The following is a 20,637-nucleotide window of genomic DNA, read 5'->3' on the forward strand; positions in this document are numbered from 1 at the left end:
TTCGGCTGGTGTGATCAAAAACACCAAACCCAAACATGTTGGCTTCAGAACGCTTGACACACACATCCTCCCCTCTGTTCAGATGGGTTGCTTTGGAGTGTGTGTGTGTGTGTGTGTGTGTGTGTGTGTGTGTGTGTGTGTGTGTGTGTGGTGGGGGAGGGGGGGGCTGTATGCTAGTGTGTTATTTTGCAGACTTTTTTATGTGGAGGAATCAAAAATCTGCAAAATGACATACTAACACACTCACACACACTCACACACACACTCATTCCCTATATCCTGTTTGTTTGAGCTTGATCAGTGTTTTAAAGTGAAGGCTGCGTGGCGACCTCAGCGTTACTCAGCTCGCTGATTTCGAGGCACTTGTCCAGAACCAGGATAAATATAACCCAGCGGTTCCCCGCAAGAGACGCCGAGCTGAAAACACACCCAGCAGCCTAATTACACACACACACACACACACACACACACACACACAGGGCAGTGGCACGGAGAGAACAGCAGAACACACAGAGGAATATGAAACTGAACAGAAGAGAAAAGGACAGGATAGAAAACAAAAGAACACAGAGAATAAACAATAAAATAATAGAATAAAACAACAGAAACAGGCAGAATAAAGAGGTGGAGTAGAAGAGAGGGAGAGGGGGAGAGAGAGAGAGAGAGAGAGAGAGAGAGAGAGAGAGAGAGAGAGAGAGAGGGAGCTGGTGATGCTGATGGGGGCTGTGATGTGGTCAGTGTCTGACTATAAACACACAAACCACATCACTGACAAACTCTACAGAACTGACCAATCACAGCCCTCCCGCTGCCTGATTGACTAAATCAGAGGACAGGAATTAAAACTGTAGTTTTATATAAAATACAGGAGAATAAAATAGAATAGAATAGAATAGAATAGAATAGAGGAGAATAAAATAAAGGAGAATAGAATAGAGGAGAATAGAATAGAATGGAATAGAATAGAGGAGAATAGAATAGAATAGAGGAGAATAGAATAGAATAGAATAGAATAGAGGAGAATAGAATAGAGGATAATAGAATAGAATAGAATACAGTAGAATAGAATAGAGGAGAATAGATGAGAATAGAATAGAGGATAATAGAATAGAATAGAATAGAATAGAATAGAGGAGAATAGAATAGAAGGGAATAGAATAGAGGAGAATAGAATAGAATAGAGGAGAATAGAATAGAGGATAATAGAATAGAGGAGAATAGAATAGAAGGGAATAGAATAGAGGAGAATAGAATAGAATAGAATAGAAGGGAATAGAATAGAGGAGAACAGAATAGAGGATAATAGAATATAATAGAATAGAGGAGAATAGAATAGAATAGAAGGAGAATAGAATAGAATAGAATAGAGGAGAATAGAATAGAATAGAAGGAGAGGAGAATAGAATAGAATAGAGGAGAATAAAATAGAGGAGAATAGAATAGAGGAGAATAGAATAGAATAGAATAGAAGGAGAGGAGAATAGAATAGAATAGAGGAGAATAGAATAGAATAGAAGGAGAATAGAATAGAATAGAATAGAAGGAGAATAGAATAGAATAGAGGAGAATAGAATAGAATAGAAGGAGAGGAGAATAGAATAGAATAGAGGAGAATAGAATAGAATAGAAGGAGAATAGAATAGAATAGAGGAGAATAGAATAGAATAGAAGGAGAGGAGAATAGAATAGAATAGAGGAAAATAGAATAGAATGTGTGTGTGAGGGATCCTACTATATACCTGCATGTGTGTGTGAGTGTGTGTGTGTGTGTGTGTGTGAGTGTGTGTGTGAGTGAGGGATCCTACTATATACCTGCATGTGTGTGTGTGTGTGTGTGTGTGTGTTTGCACAGCTGCAGTGGCTAAAGCTAATTCTGCAGTACAGTAACCACACCTGCAGCACTGCTGACCCAGCTCTCTCTCTCTCTCTCTCTCTCTCTCTCTCTCTCGCCCGCTCAGCATCAGCAAACATTACTGTTATTCCAACCCAGCCCACCTCCACCTCCACCTCCACCCCCCACTGCTATTACTTCACCTACAGAGAGAGAGAGAGAGAGAGAGAGACCTAGGCAGTACAGTAAAAACTCTCTCTGTTCTCAGAGTTCTAGGTTATTTGTTCTTCAGGGGTTCTAGGTATCTGTGTCCTCAGGATGATATGCTTTAGAGAGCTTTACACCCGAATGTCCCTGAGCGCCGTACACGGTCAGCAGCTGGACAGATGGGCAGAGCAGAGTTCCGGTACGGAAGGAGTGAGGGAGAGTGTGGGGTTCTGATGGAGGGGTGAGGAGGACGAGGGAGGAGGGCGAGGGAGGAGGGAGAGGAAGGAGAGAGAGAGAGAGAGAGAGAGAGAGAGAGAGAGAGAGGAAGAGGAAGAGGGGGACGAGTGAATGAAAGGACCTGGATGGAAATGAAAGTCCAGGCATGCCTGAACACTCTGGGGTCTCGGGGGTGGTGATAGTGTTACAGCACTCGGAGTGTGTCCTCAGGGCCGCAGACTCACTCACAAAGACACTATTGAGTGGTCTGGTTAGGCAACACACACACTCACACACACAGTCACACACACAGTCACACACACACTCACACACACACACTCACACACTCACACACACCCACAAGCATAACAAGAACCTGAGACGCTCGGCTGTAAAAACGTTGGTGATTCAACAGTAAAGAGGTGTAAAGTTCCTGAAGGAAACACAGACGGGTTGCTAGGCTGTAGCTATGTGGTTTCTATGGTATTCCAGGTGTTTTTATGATGTTGCTAGCTGGTTGCTATGATGTTGCTAAGTGGTTGCTGTGGTATCCCAGCCTTTTGATTTGGTGTTGCTAAGTGGATACTAGGTGGTCGCTGTGGTATTGCTAAATGGTTGCTATAATATCCCAGGGGGTTGCTATGGTAGTGCTACGTGGTTGCTAGGAGGTGGTTATGGTGTTGCTAAGTGGTTGCTATAATATACCAGGGGGTTGCTATGGTAGTGCTAAGTGGTTGCTAAGAGGTGGCTATGGTGTTGTTAAGTGGTTGCTATAATATTCCAGAAGGTTTCTATGGAAGTGCTATGTCGTTGCTAGGAGGTGGCTATGGTGTTGCTAAGTTTTTGCTATAATATCCAGGGGCTTGCTATAATAATGCTAAGTGGTTGCTAGGAGGTAGCTATGGTGTTGCTAAGTGGTTGCTATAATATTCCAGGGGGTTGATATGGTGTTGCTAAGTGGTTACTATAGTAACCCAGGAGTTTGCTATGGTAGTGCTAAACGGATGCTAGGAGGTGGCTATGGTGTTGCTAAGTGGTCACATGTGCCTGTAGCTCATATTGTAACATTTCCATTGAAATGTTTTGACACCAACACCTGCCCTTAAACTTTGATCTTCTGAACAAAGCTACAATTAGTGTGAATCAAAGAAAAAAGAACTGAGTGATAAAACAGCTGGCTGTGATTGGTTGTACCAGGCCATGTGGATGGCGTATGCAGTGCGAGTCTCCCGCCCCTCCTGACGACTGATGTTCTTGGCAGCTTCAACAACGTCCTCCGTCGACTGATAGTCTTTCAGAGACCACTCGTGAACTGAGATCTCTCCGTACTGCAGGATTCCCACCTATAAACACACACACACACACACATACACACACACACACAAAGTGAACCGTAGTCATGCTTATGGCTGTCAAATGCACAGCTGGTAAAATGAAAAAAAAGGGAGAATTTGAGCAAATAAGAGGTTTGCGATTAATCAGATTAGCTGCGCAAAACTACACAAAAATGTGATTAATCACAATTAACTACACAAACAAATGCGATTAATCACGGTAAGCTACACAAATGGTGCGGTTGTTCATGATTAGCTACACAAAATGGTGTGATTAATCACGATTAACTACACCAACTAATGTGATTAATCACAAGCTGCTACACAGAATAATCCGATTAATCGAGGTTAAATGCAAAATAATTCTACTCAGCAGTATTACAGTATTAATAACAGTTTACTGCTCTAAACAACACAACTAATACGATGAATCACAACTGGCTACACAATAAAAGGGAATGTTCATGATTAATCACAAGTTGCCAAATGATATAATTCGATTAATTGGGGGGTAAGTGCGAAAATTGCGATTTATTGCAATTAACTACACAACATTATGTGATTAATCACAAATTGCCACACAAAATAACATGATTAATCAAGGTTAAATGCAAAATAAGGCAGTTTACTGCAATGAACTACAACAAATGATGTGATTAATTGCAATTGGTTGCACAAGTTGCTGCAGTAATCACAATTCTCTATGAAAACTAGTGCGATTAATCGTAATTAGCTGTACAGAATGAGGTCATTGATACCAATAAACTACTCCTGGGATGAATCACCATTAGGTGCACAAAACAATGTGATTAATTAGGATTAACTACACCAACTAACGCGATTAATCGCAACTGACCACATAAAATAATCATATTATCCTGATTGATTAAACAGATAGAATATGCAATTAATTGCGGTCAGCTACACAAAACAGTGTGATCATGATTTAAGGCCATGAAGTAATGCAGGTAACTGCGACCAAATAACCGGAACGATGCGATTAATCGTGACTAAAAAGTCTGGAATCAGCTGTTATATTAGCCAATATGGACATATATGCCTTGTGGTTGTGCTGGACTGGTGCTGGACTGGTGCTGGACTGGTGCTGACTGTGCATGCCAGTCACCGGAGAGCGGGGTGGGGGTGGGTGCGGGTCAGAGGGCTGTAGAGTGGACGGCCACACCGCCATAGCAAACCAAAAACATTCCAGTAACGCACAGCTGTGCCAGCGAAGGAACTGCTCCACAAACCAGAGGCATTTCCTTTTACCCCTGGCTTCACCCAGACTGCCTACTGCCTCACACACACACACACACACACATGGCCTCGTTTTACTGCCCTTACTCACAAAGCCACAACACACACACACACACACACATGCTCTGACCCTACAGATCACAACAGCTTCTGTTGACCAATAATAAGGGGCGGGACACACTGAGCTAGAGCATTAGCTGCGATTAACTACACTGACCAATGCGATTAATCAATGACTTAACTATGCAAATGATGTGATTCATTAGGATTCTTTGATTCAAAGTATTGCAATTAACTGTATTGCGATGCAATTAACTGCGGATACAACAGCAATTGCTTAAGCACTTAATGGAACTAGTCAGCATCCACTATAACAACCATCTGGGACACAACAGCAACACTACAGCAACGACTTGGCAAAACACCCACGTACCAACCCCACAGCAACCACCGGTGCAAGGACCGGTGGCCGACCTGAAGGGCCCTGCAGACTTGCTCAGTGTCTGTTGTGAAGGTAGGCACTATGGTTGACGACTAATGCGATTAATCGCAAGTTGCTAATGCGATTAATGGAGATTAAATGGAGGTTAAATGGAGGTTGACCTCCACTCACTCACCTGCATCTGCTCAGGGCTGATGTGGAACTTGCTGAGGATGTTGCTAAGGAAATTCTGCACCTCATACCAAGGGTAGATACTGTTGGAACCATCCAGAACTATCACTATGTCCATGTAGGTCGTGCACCCTGAAATGGAAGCATACAGAGGGACATTGCAGACTCCCAGAAGCAATCAAACGGCTGGAAATCGATTGGGGCTAAATGGGAAATGCGGCGGTCCTCACTCTGGGCGGTGGGGGCGATGGTCTCTTTGGGCTGCAGTTCGTTGTCCACAGACGCGCAGATCCCTGTACTGAAGACCGACGTCCCGCACTCCTGAGACCACAGCGGGGCACAGGCCTGCGGACACACAGCAATGCTTTAGGGTGTCATGATACACACGGATGCATCACTTATAGTAGAATAACACTATTCAACTAAATGGCGCCCCCACAGGTAAGCGTAGCGCACTCGCCCGGCAGGTCTACACAGTAAAAAAATAAATATGTGTCATGTGTCCATCATAAAAGATGGCGGACGGGTGTCAGCATGGGCACACCGACCAGTCTGCAGCTACTCAGCCCCATACACAGCAAGGGGGCGCTGCACTGCGTAACCATCGTTAAACATTTCTGTGACATAGAAGCTTTTCTGTCCATCTTCCATCATCAACGCTGGTACTGTCATCTAAGAGGGGTCATATGTGTGTGTGTGTGTGTGTGTGTGTGTGTGTGTTCTGGGTGGGTTAAGGGCAGAGCTGTAGCCTGGTGCGGTTCAGTCAGAGCTACTGGTCAGACCAATAAAACCTGCTGGAGCGAAGTGAACCCACGGCTGGGGGAGTGGGGCAACGGCGAGGCGAGTGAGAGAGAGTCGGTCACACAGAACAGGAATAATAAACACTGAGAAGAACTGGGGAGAGAGAGAGAGAGAGAGAGAGAGAGAAAGAGAGAGTCCCATAAAAATATTTATGTCTTCAAAGCGTAGCATTTATATGACTGCAAAACCAAAGGAACGGCACGAGAGAGAATAGAGAGAGAGAGAGAATAGAGAGAGAGAGAGAGAGAGAGAATAGAGAGAGAGAGAATAGAGAGAGAGAGAGAATAGAGAGAGAGAGAATAGAGAGAGAGAGAGAGAGAGAGAATAGAGAGAGAGAGAATAGAGAGAGAGAGAGAATAGAGAGAGAGAGAATAGAGAGAGAGAGAGAGAGAATAGAGAGAGAGAGAATAGAGAGAGAGAGAGAGAGAGAATATAGAGAGAGAGAATAAAGAGAGAGAGAGAGAATAGAGAGAGAGAGAGAATAGAGAGAGAGAATAGAGAGAGAGAGAGAATAGAGAGAGAGAGAATAAAGAGAGAGAGAGAGAATAAAGAGAGAGAGAGAGAGAGAGAGAGAGAGAGAGAGAATAGAGAGAGAGAGAGAATTAGGGAGAGAGAGAATAGAGAGAGAGAGAGATAGAGAGAAAAGAGAGAGAGAGAGAGAATAGAGAGAGAGAGAATAGAGAGAGAAGAGAGATAGAGAGAAAAGAGAGAGAGAGAGAATAAAGAGAGAGAGAGAGAGAGAAGAGAGATAGAGAGAAAAGAGAGAGAGAGAGAATAAAGAGAGAGAGAGAGAGAGAGAGAGAGAGAGAGAGAGAGAGAGAATAGAGAGAAAGAGAATTAGGGAGAGAGAGAATAGAGAGAGAGAGAGATAGAGAGAAAAGAGAGAGAGAGAGAGAGAGAGAGAATAGAGAGAGAGAGAATAGAGAGAGAAGAGAGAGAGAGAGAATAGAGAGAGAGAATAGAGAGAGAGGGAATAGAGAGAGAAGAGAGAGAGAGAGAAGAGAGAGAGAGAATAGAGAGAGGTGCTATGGCTTTTGTAAGGTCTGTTATTATAAAAGACATGCATTCCAATCCTGTTATAGCACTGACCACAGCACACACACACACACACATGCAGGCGTACTCAGGGGGTATACAGTGAACAGCGATCTGAGGACTGAGCGTTAGTGCTGGGCAGCACTGACCCACTGCAGCTCTCCACACTGCATCTGAAAGTGTCCTGAGGTATCTGGTCAGACACCTGGGTACCCATGACCTGTCGCCAGTTTACTGGTTGTCCTTCCTTGGAGCACTTTTGGTAGGTACTGACCACTGCATACCGGGAACAGCCCACAAGACCTGCAGCCTGACGTTTTAGAGATGTTCTGACCCAGTCATCGTCTTGAACATCACAGTTTGGTTCTTGTCAAAGTGTCTCAGATTCTTGCGCTTGTCCATTTATTCTGTTTTTTTTTTGCTGCTACAGCTCACAGTGAGAGCTAGCCAGGCTACAGTGCAGCTTCCAAACATGGTGGAGGTAGTTTCACACACTGCTACAGCTCACAGTGAGAGCTAGCCAGGCTACAGTGCAGCTTCCAAACATGGTGGAGGTAGTTTCACACACTGCTACAGCTCACAGTGAGAGCTAGCCAGGCTACAGTGCAGCTTCCAAACATGGTGGAGGTAGTTTCACACACTGTTACAGCTCACAGTGAGAGCTAGCCAGGCTACAGTACAGCCTCCAAACATGGTGGAGGTAGTTTCACACACTGCTGCAGCTCACAGTGAGAGCTAGCCAGGCAACAGTGCAGCTTCCAAACATGGTGGAGGTAGTTCTACACACTGCTACAGCTCACAGTGAGAGCTAGCTAGGCTACAGTGCAGCTTCCAAACATGGTGGAGGTAGTTCCACACACTGCTACAACTACGACAAGGTGCTGATGAATGATCGGGTGGTAATGTCAACTAAGTGTGTGTGTGTGTGTGTGACTTCAGTGGCCTCATTCATGCACCATTCAACTGGCTTCCACCACACACACACACACACACACACACACACACACACAGTCACAAAGGAGTGGCTGAATTTGGCAGCAGCTCTCTAGCAATTCCCCCGAAGCCGCAGTGGAACTGGACTGAGCTGGCTCAGTGTGTTCTGCCCTACACAGGACACCACGCTTAACTGTGTGTGTGTGTGTGTGTGTGTGTGTAGAGAGAGAGAGAGAGAGAGAGAGAGAGAGAGAGAGAGAGAGACTGTGTAATTACACGTGTGAAAATACGCCTGTTTCTGTTCTGTCTGGGGTTAGGCGAGGTTTCCGCTCCCTCTGCCTGCTCCCTCGCTCAGCGCTGGGCTCAGTGGGGCGTGTTTACTTTCGCACGTCTTAACCTGAAGCAGGTGAGTTCACAGAGCAGGAGCTGTGGAAACATCAGCACCACCCAACGGATCTGCAGGCCTGCAGGGAACTGAAGCACTAACAGGTGTAGCTGGAGTCCTGAATATATATATATATATATATATATATATATATATATATATATATATATATATATGTCCAAGTCAACCAGACGAGTGCAAAAGTTTGGGCACCCCAAGACGACATCAAAGCTCTCAGATAACTTCTTGCAAGTTCTCAGACCTTCAGTAGCTTGTTAGGGCTGTGGTTTGTTTATAATCATCGTTAGTAAAGACTAGGGGTGCATTAGAAAAATTGATGGCCCTTGTCCCAATCATCAGCAGCCATGGGCTTCTCTAAGCAGCAACAATCAGCAGCCATGGGCTCCTCTAAGAACCAACAATCAGCAGCCATGGGCTCCTCCAAGCAGCAACAATCAGCAGCCATGAGCTCCTCTAAGCAGCTACAATCAGCAGCCATGAGCTCCTCTAAGCAGCTACAATCAGCAGCCATGGGACCTCCTAAGAACACTTATGAGCCCCAGGAAATTTGTGTTGGACAGACCTATTTAAAGAGACCAGAATTTGCTCACAGAAGGATGTGGTCAGGTAGACCATATGGGGCTTTCCCATCTCTCTCTCCCTCTCTCTCTCTCCACACACTGATTGGCCATTACACTGCCCTGGATCTCATAAAACTTCACCTCAGTCATCACCTCAGGCAGGATCTTACCAGAAATCCATTCTGATCGTCCGGCGTGAGCGTCATTCCCAAGTGGGAGTTTTTCAGGTTCCGTGACACGTTCTGGAAGGCACTGTCAGCTGCACAAAGAGAACCAGAGGAAAAAATTATACTCGTAATGGTTGTAATGTTCTGGCAGCATATCAGAAACTGCCACTACAGCCATGGCACGACGTCTCGCAGGACCCAATCATGCTAGGAGGCCGTTCGTAGCCGTTTTCTCACCTAGGTTCACTTTAGAGCAGTTTGAGTTCAGCTCATCTCCCACAGCGCACTTGTAGATGTCCCCCTTCCTGTTATTGGGCGGGCCGTCCCATGGAGCACCAACCAGCATCCTGCATCACAGACAAGACACAGTGGACAGGGAGAGTCAAGGCAGCCCACCTGCACCACAGCAGCTGTACGGAGATGAGATGTCTGGCCCCTGTGACCCACTCCTACTCCCCTGAGTACTCACAGTTTCTCTCCACCCGCCTCGTGCTGAAGCACCGAGAACCCGAAAAGGGCGTCCTCCGGGCCGCTGAAGATACGCGGCCGCTTCACGTCGATGTTGAAGCATTCACACAGGCCTGTGAGAGGAGATGAACACAGGAAATTCAGGCCTACAACGTAAAAATCCACCCCAGGATATTGTGCCAACTTCCTAGGCCTAAATCAGCTAAGATGCCCAGGCAGTTGGAGCAAAATCCTGGCCCGGATTTTTACGTTCTGGGCCTGTAGTTGCCACGACTGCAATCAGCAGGTTGAGCAAGAGAGGGAGAGGCGTATTCTAATGAGCCGGAATAAAGATCATCCTTCATTTAACTGAAGCATATTCTGAGAGGGGGAGGGGAGGGGAGGGGGGTGTGGCCTGGAATAAGTACAGAGTATAAGTGGCTCCCTGTCTAACACACACAGACCTGCCTTTAATACAGAGAGAGAGAGAGAGAGAGAGAGAGAGAGAGGACCACTCACTACTACAAATAAATACATATACATGTGCAAAAGTTTGTGGACACCCCGTCTAGTGAATGCGCTTATCTACTTTAGGCTGCACCCATAGCCAACAAAGATGTGCAAATGCACACACACAGCTTGTCTAGTCCCTGTGGAGATGTATTGCCAATAGAATAGGACTCTCTGGAGCAGATCAACATATTGGATATCCTGAACTGAACTGAAGTGTGAATTAAACTGAATTAAACTAAAATGAACTGAACTGAATTTAACTGAATCGAACTGAAGTGAATTGAATTCAAATGACCTAAAGTGAAGTGAGGTGAAGTGATCCGAACCAGGCAAGCTGAACTGAACTGAATTCTGAATTGAACTAAACTGAACTGAACTGAACCCGACTGAATGAAAGTGAACTGAACTGAACTGAACTGACTCAAATGGCCTCATCTAAACTGAAGGGAATTGAACAGGACTGAATTGAATGAACTGATCTGATCTAATCGATTGATCTGATCTGGGGACTCTGACTGCTGTGGATGAGGAAAACACACGCAGGGGTTTTACTCCACTACTGAACGCAGATCAAAACAACGTCCGGGGTCAGAACAGGCTCCCGTACCGGAATACTTTCCTGATGACAGGTTGATCGCACCAAAAGCCATATAGTAAAACCAACGGGGAATTCAGCAGCCCACAGTATTGTGTGTGAGGGTGTTTTTAACCTCCATTCACACACACACACACACACACACACACTGGCGAGTCATTCCTGCTGGTCAGAGCTCTGCTTCAGCTGGCTTTCATGTGCTGTTTACTCAGAGAGACGGAGAGAGCCCAGAGAGAGCTGAGGACCAAACCCAGAAACCTCAAACATGGGGCCTCCACAGCTCTCTCTCACCCACTCTCTCTCTCTCTCTCTCTCTCTCTCTCACTCTCTCTCTCTGATTGAATTCCCCAGTTTTCCCCTCTCTTACCCCGAGTAGTGGATCAGCCAGGTCATGTTCAGTGTCCGAGGTTTGGAGATCTCTAAAGCTACAAGGCTAATCTATCTAACAAGTAATGGAAGCGTATACGTCACCAATTAGCACAGTACCCCAAAGACTTAGCATCCAATAAAGCAACCACCCAGCAACACTATAGCATTCACGTCATAACATCCTAGTAACCACTAAGCACCTCCATGGCAACCACCTAGCAACAATATAGCATCCACCTTGCAACATCCTAGCAACCAGCAAGCACCTCCATAGCAACCACCTAGCCACACCATAGCAACCATCTAGCAACAACATCGCATCCATCTTGCAACATCCTAGCAACCACCAAGCACCTCCATAGCAACCACCTAGCACCTCCATAGCAACCACCTAGCCACACCATAGCAACCACCTAGCAACAATGTAACATCCCTCTCGCAACATCCTAGCAGAAACTAAGCACCTCCATAGCAACCACCTAGCAACACCATAGCAACCACCTAGCATCACTATAACAAGCGCCTAAAAAATATCACAGCAACTGCCAAGCAACACTAAATGCAAAGATCAGGGCCCTGGTGATAAGGGTCCGGGTGAGATCAGAGATCAGACTCTGATATTCAGAAGAAAGCAGGGCAGGGCATGGCAGGGCAGGGCAGGGCAGGGCAGGGCAGGGCAGGGCAGGGCAGGGCAGGGCAGGGCAGTCTTTCACTACAAGCTCTTTAACCACTCTCTGAGGCAAGTGTCTGTCCGGGCGTCCCCCCCATCCCTCCCTCGCCCTCGTCCACCAAACTGCCATTTAATCTGTACGCACCCTCTAATTACCACACACTCTTTTATCTCACACTTCCCTCTTCTCTCAGACTCTTTCGACATGGTTTCAAGAAAGAGACAAAGAGAGAGCGAGAGAGAGAGAGACAGACAGAGAGAGACAGAGAGAGCGAGAGAGAGAGAGAGACAGACAGAGAGAGAGAGAGAGAGTACATGTGTCCACTTGAACTTTTCTTAGCTCTGTGGGTTTTTCTTGCTCTCTACTCTCAGAACTTCATCATGACAACACTAAACATTTATACAGTGTGGTGGTGGACAGTCCCGAAGGCACGCCAGACAAACACATACACACTCACACACACACACACACACATTTGTTTTTATACCTCAAGACATGAGGTCATGTATATGTATTAATAAAATATTATGTGATAATACTATACTATACTAATACTCAAATATGTTATATATGTGTCAACACCTATATAATATAGTTATGTCCCATCTCTATTACACATATGTACCTACATTTAATAATAATAACAATGTGCCATATGTGTACTACATATATATATATATACATATATTTATGTATATAAGTATCTAAATATAACAATAATTTTCAGATATAGTGATAATTTGCCCAATATGTATTATACACGTATACATTCCTATATGTAGTAATGCTATTCCCCATTAGTATTATATACATGTAAATACCTACATATAGTAATACTATGCCCCATATGTATTATATAAGTGTAAATACCTATAGGTAATAATACTATTCCCCATTAGTATTATATACATGTAAATACCTACATATAGTAATACTATGCCCCATATGTATTCTATAAGTGTAAATAACTATATGTAATAATACTATGCCCCATATGTATAAGTGTAAATACCTATAGGTAATAATACTATTGCCCATTAGTATTATATACATGTAAATACCTACATATAGTAATACTATGCCCCATATGTATTCTATAAGTGTAAATAACTATATGTAATAATACTATGCCCCATATGTATAAGTGTAAATACCTATACGTAATAATACTATTCCCCATTAGTATTTTATACATGTAAATACCTACATATAGTAATACTATGCCCTATATGTATTATATAAGTGTAAATACCTATATGTAGTAACACTATGCCCCATATGTATAAGTGTAAATAACTATACGTAATAACACTATGCCCCATATGTATTATATAAGTGTAAATAACTATATGTAATAACACTATGCCCCATTAGTATTTTATACATGTAAATACCTACATATAGTAATACTATGCCCCATATGTATTATATAAGTATAAATAACTATATGTAATAACACTATGCCCCATATGTATAAGTGTAAATACCTATACGTAATAATACTATTCCCCATTAGTATTTTATACATGTAAATACCTACATATAGTAATACTATACCCCATATGTATTATATAAGTGTAAATAACTATATGTAATAACACTATGCCCCATATGTATAAGTGTAAATACCTATACGTAATAATACTATTCCCCATTAGTATTTTATACATGTAAATACCTACATATAGTAATACTATGCCCCATATGTATAAGTGTAAATACCTATATGTAATAACACTATGCCCCATATGTATTATATCATAGGTGAGGAGGGGAAGAGCAGTAGGAGCAGAAGGCTCTCACACAGCTGTGATGTCACTTTAGTAGGGAGTGTAAGTGTGCGGGTCGTTACACACTCCTGCATGTGGGACACATTAGTGTAGAACAACATTTCCCTCTGAAGGAGAAACCACTCTATTACCATCAGCAACGGCACATTCCTGCATAGTTCACTGCTCGCTCTCTCTCTCTCTCTCTCTCTCTCTTACTCTCTCTCTCTCTCTCTCTCTCTCTTACTCTCTTTCTCTCTCTCTCGCGCTCGCTATCTCTCTCTGTCTCGCTCACTCGCTCCATCACTGCTTGAAGCTAAACCTAGTTCAGTACAACAAACTGAGAAATAATCAATATCAGACCACCCTTCCTCTTCTCCTCCACCTCTTCCTCTCATCCCCATCTTTTCATCCTCTCTCTTAAGTCTCCTCTCCTGCCCAGGTTGCCAGATCCCTCCGAACTGGGAAATACAACAAAAGATGAACCCCATCTATTTTCTTTCCAACTGGCGTCTGGAGGAGGAGGAAGAACAGAGGGTGAGAAACACTCACAGAGAGAGAGAAAGAGAGAGAGAGAGAGAGAGAGAGAATTCCCTAAACACACACCTGTGTTCTTCATCTACAGAACAGGATTACACAGCCCAGCAGAACCCAGCATGTTCATCACAGAGGTCTGCAGAACCCATCAGCAGCAGCACCACCCACTCACAAATACCTTTACCCACACTCGCACAGATGCTACACATGTCCTGTAGGCTGAGCAGCGCGGGAATGAACCCGGACAGAAGCGCTCAGTGCATCAGAATCAGGAATCAGTCAAGTGATTCAGTGGCCCAGCGGGAATCCCTGTGCTGACTGAAATCCAGAACAGATTTGAATCATTTAAGTGTACTAATTTGAATCATTTCAGCAAATCATTTTTTTACGTCATTGATTTGAATCATTTCACTGTGTTGACTTAAATAATGGCAGTGAAATGAATCATTTAGTTGGGATATCGGCTCATTTTATTGTTAGGTTTGGACTGATTCCTTTTAGTAAACTGGGTCATTCTTGTACAGTGATTTGAATCATTTCAACATGGATTCATTGTAGTGTCTTGATCCGAATCATTTCACTGTGCTGATTTGAATAGTTACAGTGGATTGAATCATTACAGTGTAAGGATCGGAATCACTGAAAAGCTTATTGACTTAAGCCATTATAGCATTTTGAATCGTGTCAGTGTATTATTTTGATTCTTTTAGTGAACTGAATCACTGAACCATTTCACCATTTTAATTGTAGTAAAGTGTATTGATCTGAATCATTGTGGCGAACTGAATCACTGAAGTGTCCTAATCAAATTGAAGCCTGAAGCCCACTGAATCACTGACCTGACCACTTCTAGATCTTCATGTGATTCATCAGGTTCAGAACTTTGGCGGCCCAGAGCACCTCAAATTCAGCATTATTAGAACAGGTTCTCCTGACTGTGGCCGTCACTCTTAGAACCACAGTGACGTTGCAGTGCAGTTGCGTCCTACAAATACTTGTTTGGACACAAACGGAGAAGCGCACACACACACACACACACACACACACACATAAAACAGAAACATGTGTTTCTCTCATTGTTGTTTCACTATTTTGCTCACAAGCCCCGCCTCCTGGCCTCTGATTGGCTGGCAGTTCTACTGGGCTGGAAATTAGGGGGGAATAGAGTAAGTGGCGTACGGATCATTACCGTTAGCGCGGCTAAAGGTAGCTCTCAACCTGCTGTTGAGATCTTAATCTGACGTCTGGCTTTTGCACTCGAACAGAAGCTTCATTCTCTGCAGGATTACTCTTACCGTATTAATCCAGTATGAATCTGCAGTGTGTGTAGTTTTTTGTAGTGACTGTAATAACAATGGATTGATATTAATCCAGTATGAATCTGTAGCGTGTGTGGTTTTCACAGACTGACAGTAATGCACTGACTGTAAGGATTGCACACACTGCAGATTCATACTGGAATAAAATCGTTCCACAATTATTACTGCCCGACAGTAAAAACCACACACTGTCCAGATTCATACTGGATAAAGGCCCTAGACAATTATTAGTGTACAATGAAAAAAAACTAAATACACTGCAGATTCATACTGGATTAAACTTCCTCCACGATTAATACTGTCAGACTGTAAAACTACACACACTGCAGATTCATACTGGATAAAATCACACCACCATTGTTAAAGTCAGACTGTAAAACTACACACTGCAGATTCATACTGGATAAAATCACACCACCATTGTTAAAGTCAGACTGTAAAACTACACACTGCAGATTCATACTGGATTAATATCAATCCATAGTTATTACTGTCACTTTAAAACAAATACGCACACTACAGATTCATACTGGATAAAGGCCCTAGACAATTATTAGTGTGCAATGATATAAGCTAAATACACTGCAGATTCATACTGGATAAAACTGCTCCACAATTAATAATGTCAGACTGTAAAACTACACACACTGCAGATTCATACTGGATAAAACTGCTCCACAATTAATACTGTCAGACAGTAAATCCTACACATATTACAGATTCATACTGGATAAGTATTAATCCATAGCCATTACTGTGACTATAAAATATATACACACTGCAGATTTATACTGGATAAATATTAATCCATAGTTATTACTGTGACTATAAAAGATTCATACTGGATTTATATCAATTCAATGTTATTACTATAAAAGATACACACTGCAGATTCATACTGGATTCAAATCCCTACATGGTTGTTACTGCCTGACAGTAAGTCCTACACATACTGCAGATTCATACTGGATAAATATCAATCCATAGTTATTACTGTGACTATGAAAGATAGACACACTACAGATTCATACTGGATTAATATCAATTCAGTGTTATTACTATAAAAGATACACACTGCACGTTCATACTGGATAAATATCAATCCATAGTTATTACTATGACTATAAAAGATAGACACACTGCAGATTCATACTGGATTCAAATCCCTACATGGTTGTTACTGTCTGACAGTAAATCCTACACACACTACAGATTCATACTGGATACAGTGAATTTCCCCACTGCGGGACTAATAAAGGACTATCTTATCTTATCTTATCTTATAAATATCAATCCATTGTTATTACTATAAAACATATCCACACTGCAGATTCATACTGGATCTTGATGGTACGTAAGACGAAAGTAATGAAGCTCTGATCGGACTACATCATCGGTTAGAAGATCATCTGCTGGCATCTCGTAGTACATTACTCAGTAATGTGCAGCGTTGATAAATACACACTGGATAGGCTCACCTTTCAGAAGCATGGCGAGCTCCAGCAGCAGCGGCAGGTGCCTTCGGACCTGCATTTCTTCCCTTCGGGGCGACCTTGTCCTTCTGTTCCGTGTTTTGTTCTTATTCCGGTTCTTCTTCTTCTCCACTCAGTGGTCAGCAGGTCAGGGTGTGGACATAATGAGCAGCAGTCCAGCAGTTCCAATAACCTCCACGCGTTCACACGGCCTACGCACCAGAACACGTTACCTCACGGGTTCTTTATGGAAACACAGCGGTTCTGCATAGAACCATGACCACTCGAATGCTTACATAAAGAAAAACGTTCAGATGGTTCTTTATAGAACCTTTTCAAAATGGAAAAGGTGTTCTTCAAGGGTTCTTTAATGAGGGTACTGGGTCTAAAAACCACAACAATTCAAAGAACAACTTAACCTGGTTGAAGGGTTCTTCAAATACAAGCCAGCCAAATCTCGTGTAGATTGTTTTAGGTTTTAATTGGTTCTATATAGCACCAAAATGGGTTCCACTAAGTACATTTTAGTACTATACAGAACCCATCTGCAAGAGGTTCTCCTTTTTGTTTTGAAGAACCCTTTAACAAGGTAAAGGAATCATTTATCTACTCAAATTATCCCCCGAGTTGTCATGGTTCCATACAGAGAACCACATTAATTAAGCTAGATAATGCTTGTAGTGGAGGGTGGGCGATGTAACAAAAACACAGCATCACTATACACACTTTAAAACGGTTCCTCAAGGGCAAGGGTTCTATACAGAACCAAGACAAATCTAAGAGAACTTTGGATGCTTAAATGGTTCCTTGCTCATTGATGTGGTCCTTTAAAGAACCAGTTAAAAAGGGTTCCACTGCTGATGACGTTCAGGTGGAAAATGGTTTAGAACCACTACATTGCAGTGGTTCTAAACCCTGGTTCTGGGGATCCATTGACCAGAACATTTTAGTGTGTAGGTCACAGGGGCCTCCAGAACCAGGGTTGGGGACCACTGCTCTACAGCACCGAGAAGGGTTTCACTATTGTAATGAGCCAGAGAACCCTTTTAAAATGGGAAATGCGTTCTTCAAGTGTTCCACGGCAAAGGAAATGGTTCTATGCTAGAACCGCAACTACTCAAAGAACCATCCGAGTGGTTAAAGGTTCTTCAAATACAAGGAAACCCTCTTGTTGATATACATGAACCTCTTGATATAGAGTAGCACCAAAAAAGGTTCCACTGTTGTTGTTGTTGTGATTCATAGAACACTTATCGGTACTATGTAAGATAGAACCCATTTTTGCAAACAGGGGTACTTTGACTATAGAACTGGAAGGTACAAAAGAGTCCTCCTTGTATTTAAGGAACCTTTAACCAACTAATTTACTATTGGTACCCTTCTTCAGGACTATCTAGAACCCGTTTTGCAGAGAGTGAACGCTACCTTACCTTGTTTCTCTCCATATGAACGCTGGACCAGTAGCTGAATAGGGAAGATCCAGTCTGTGAGGAGCGCAGCACCTGTCGGGCTCAGGAGGGTTCTGCTTTAGGTTCCATTAAGCGCTGATCAGAACTCTGGTGGGCCGCTGGTGATCAGGGGGTCCAGCAGCTGCCCCTCGGCTCCTCTAGGATCTGCTGTGAGCTGCTGCTGACGAGCTCCACCACACTCACGGTTCTCCTTCTGGGTTTCTTCCTTCCGAGCCTGCCGAGTTTCTCTCTCTCTCTCTCACACACACACACACACACTCTTACACACACACACACACTCTTACACACACACACACTTGGGGGGATGAAAGAGTGTCTTTATACAGTGCAGAGAAAAACCTTCACTCTGCCTCAGACCCAAACCACACTCTCTCTCCTGCTCTCTCCCTACCTCTCTCTCCCACTCTCCCTCCTGCTCTCTCCCTACCTCTCTCTCTCTGTCTCCTATTGCTCTCTCCCCCTTACACTTTCTCTCGCCTACTCTCTCTCTCTCCGTTTCTCTCCTCCTTCTCTCTCTCTCTCTCTCTCTCTCTCTACTGCTCTCTCCTCCCTCTCTCTCTCTGTCACTCCTGCTCTCTCCCTACCTCTCTCACTCCCAACCTGTCCCTCACTCTCTCTCTCTCCTACAGCCTCTCCATGTCTCTCTCTCTCTCTCTCTCTGCATATTTAATGAACTTCCTTTACTGTTTAATTAATTCTGTTTCTAGCATCCCAATAAGAGCGTGTGTGTGTGTGTGTGTGTGTGTGTGTGTGTGTGTGTGTGTGATAACAGTAGTATAGAATACTAGGAGTCTACCTGTAGGTGTCTTCAGCCTCCACTAGGAGGAGCTCTCTGGCTGTGAGTGGTGAGAGCAGTTGGTTAAGGCCTGTACTGGTTCATCCTGATCCTCACAGCAAAAGCTCAAATGTGTGAGTTTCAGCAACAGCCAGTCAGTCAATCAGTCAGTCAGTCAGTAAATCAGTCAGTCAGTCAGCCAGTCAATCAGTCAGTCAGTCAGCCAGTCAGTCAGTCAGTCAACCAGCCAGTCAGTCAACCAGTCAGTCAGTCAGTCAGTCAGTCAACCAGCCAGTCAGTCAATCAGTCAGTCAGTCAGTAAGTCAACCAGTCAGTCAGTAAATCAGTCAGTCAGTCAGCCAGTCAATCAGTCAGTCAATCAGTCAGTCAGTCAGTCAGTCAGTCAGTCAGTCAGTAAATCAGTCAGTCAGTCAGCCAGTCAGTCAGTAAATCAGTCAGTCAGTAAATCAGTCAGTCAGTCAGTCAACCAGCCAGTCAGTCAGTCAGCCAGTCAATCAGTCAGTCAGTCAGCCAGTCAATCAGTCAGTCAGTCAGTCAGTCAGTCAGTCAGTCAGTAAATCAGTCAGTCAGTCAGCCAGTCAGTCAGTAAATCAGTCAGTCAGTAAATCAGTCAGTCAGTCAGTCAACCAGCCAGTCAGTCAGTCAACCAGTCAGTCAATCAACCAGTCAGTCAACCAGTCAGTCAGTCAGTCAGTCAATCAGTCAGTCAGTCAGTCAATCAGTCAGTCAGTAAATCAGTCAGTCAGTCAATCAGTCAGTCAGTCAGCCAGTCAGTCAGTCATTTAGCTAGCCAGTCAGTTATTTAGCCAGTCAGTCAGTCAGTCAGTCTGTCAGTTATACAGCCGGTCAGTCAGTCAGTCATTCAGCTAGCCAGTCAGTTATTTAGCCAGGCAGTCGGTCAGTCAGTCAATCATTTAGCTAGCCAGTCAGTTATTTAGCCAGTCGTCAGTCAGTCAGTCTGTCAGTTATACAGCCGGTCAGTCAGTCAGTCATTCAGCTAGCCAGTCAGTTATTTAGCCAGGCAGTCGGTCAGTCAGTCAGTCATACAGCCGGTCAGTCAGTCAGTCAGTCAGTCATACAGCCAGTCAGTTATTTAGTCAGGCAGTCGGTCAGTCAGTCAGTCAGTCAGTCATTTAGCTAGCCAGTCAGTTATTTAGCCAGTCGGTCAGTCAGTCAGTCAGTCATTTAGCTAGCCAGTCAGTTATTTAGCCAGTCGGTCAGTCAGTCAGTCTGTCAGTTATACAGCCGGTCAGTCAGTCAGTCAGTCATTCAGCTAGCCAGTCAGTTATTTACCCAGTCCGTCAGTCAGGGCCATTGACC

At 43.8% G+C, this 20,637-nt stretch overlaps 1 protein-coding gene across 1 annotated transcript in view; it reads right to left on the reverse strand.

Moving 5' to 3' along the window:
• The window catches only part of itga10 (integrin, alpha 10), a 37,891-nt gene extending 19,080 nt beyond the window's left edge, over positions 1-18,811 (reverse strand). The window contains exons 1-8 of the mRNA XM_072679088.1: positions 18,483-18,811; positions 17,059-17,264; positions 9,830-9,941; positions 9,598-9,707; positions 9,364-9,452; positions 5,689-5,803; positions 5,463-5,590; positions 3,449-3,597 (exon numbers count right to left, since the gene is read on the reverse strand). Of these exons, the coding sequence (XP_072535189.1) occupies positions 3,449-3,597; positions 5,463-5,590; positions 5,689-5,803; positions 9,364-9,452; positions 9,598-9,707; positions 9,830-9,941; positions 17,059-17,113 (758 nt within the window). The 5' untranslated portion in view covers positions 17,114-17,264; positions 18,483-18,811. The remainder of the gene's footprint in view (positions 1-3,448; positions 3,598-5,462; positions 5,591-5,688; positions 5,804-9,363; positions 9,453-9,597; positions 9,708-9,829; positions 9,942-17,058; positions 17,265-18,482) is intronic.
• Between the last annotated feature and the right edge of the window lie 1,826 nt (positions 18,812-20,637).

Source organism: Salminus brasiliensis, chromosome 5 (genome assembly GCF_030463535.1).
Source record: "Salminus brasiliensis chromosome 5, fSalBra1.hap2, whole genome shotgun sequence".
Lineage (NCBI taxonomy): Eukaryota > Metazoa > Chordata > Actinopteri > Characiformes > Bryconidae > Salminus > Salminus brasiliensis.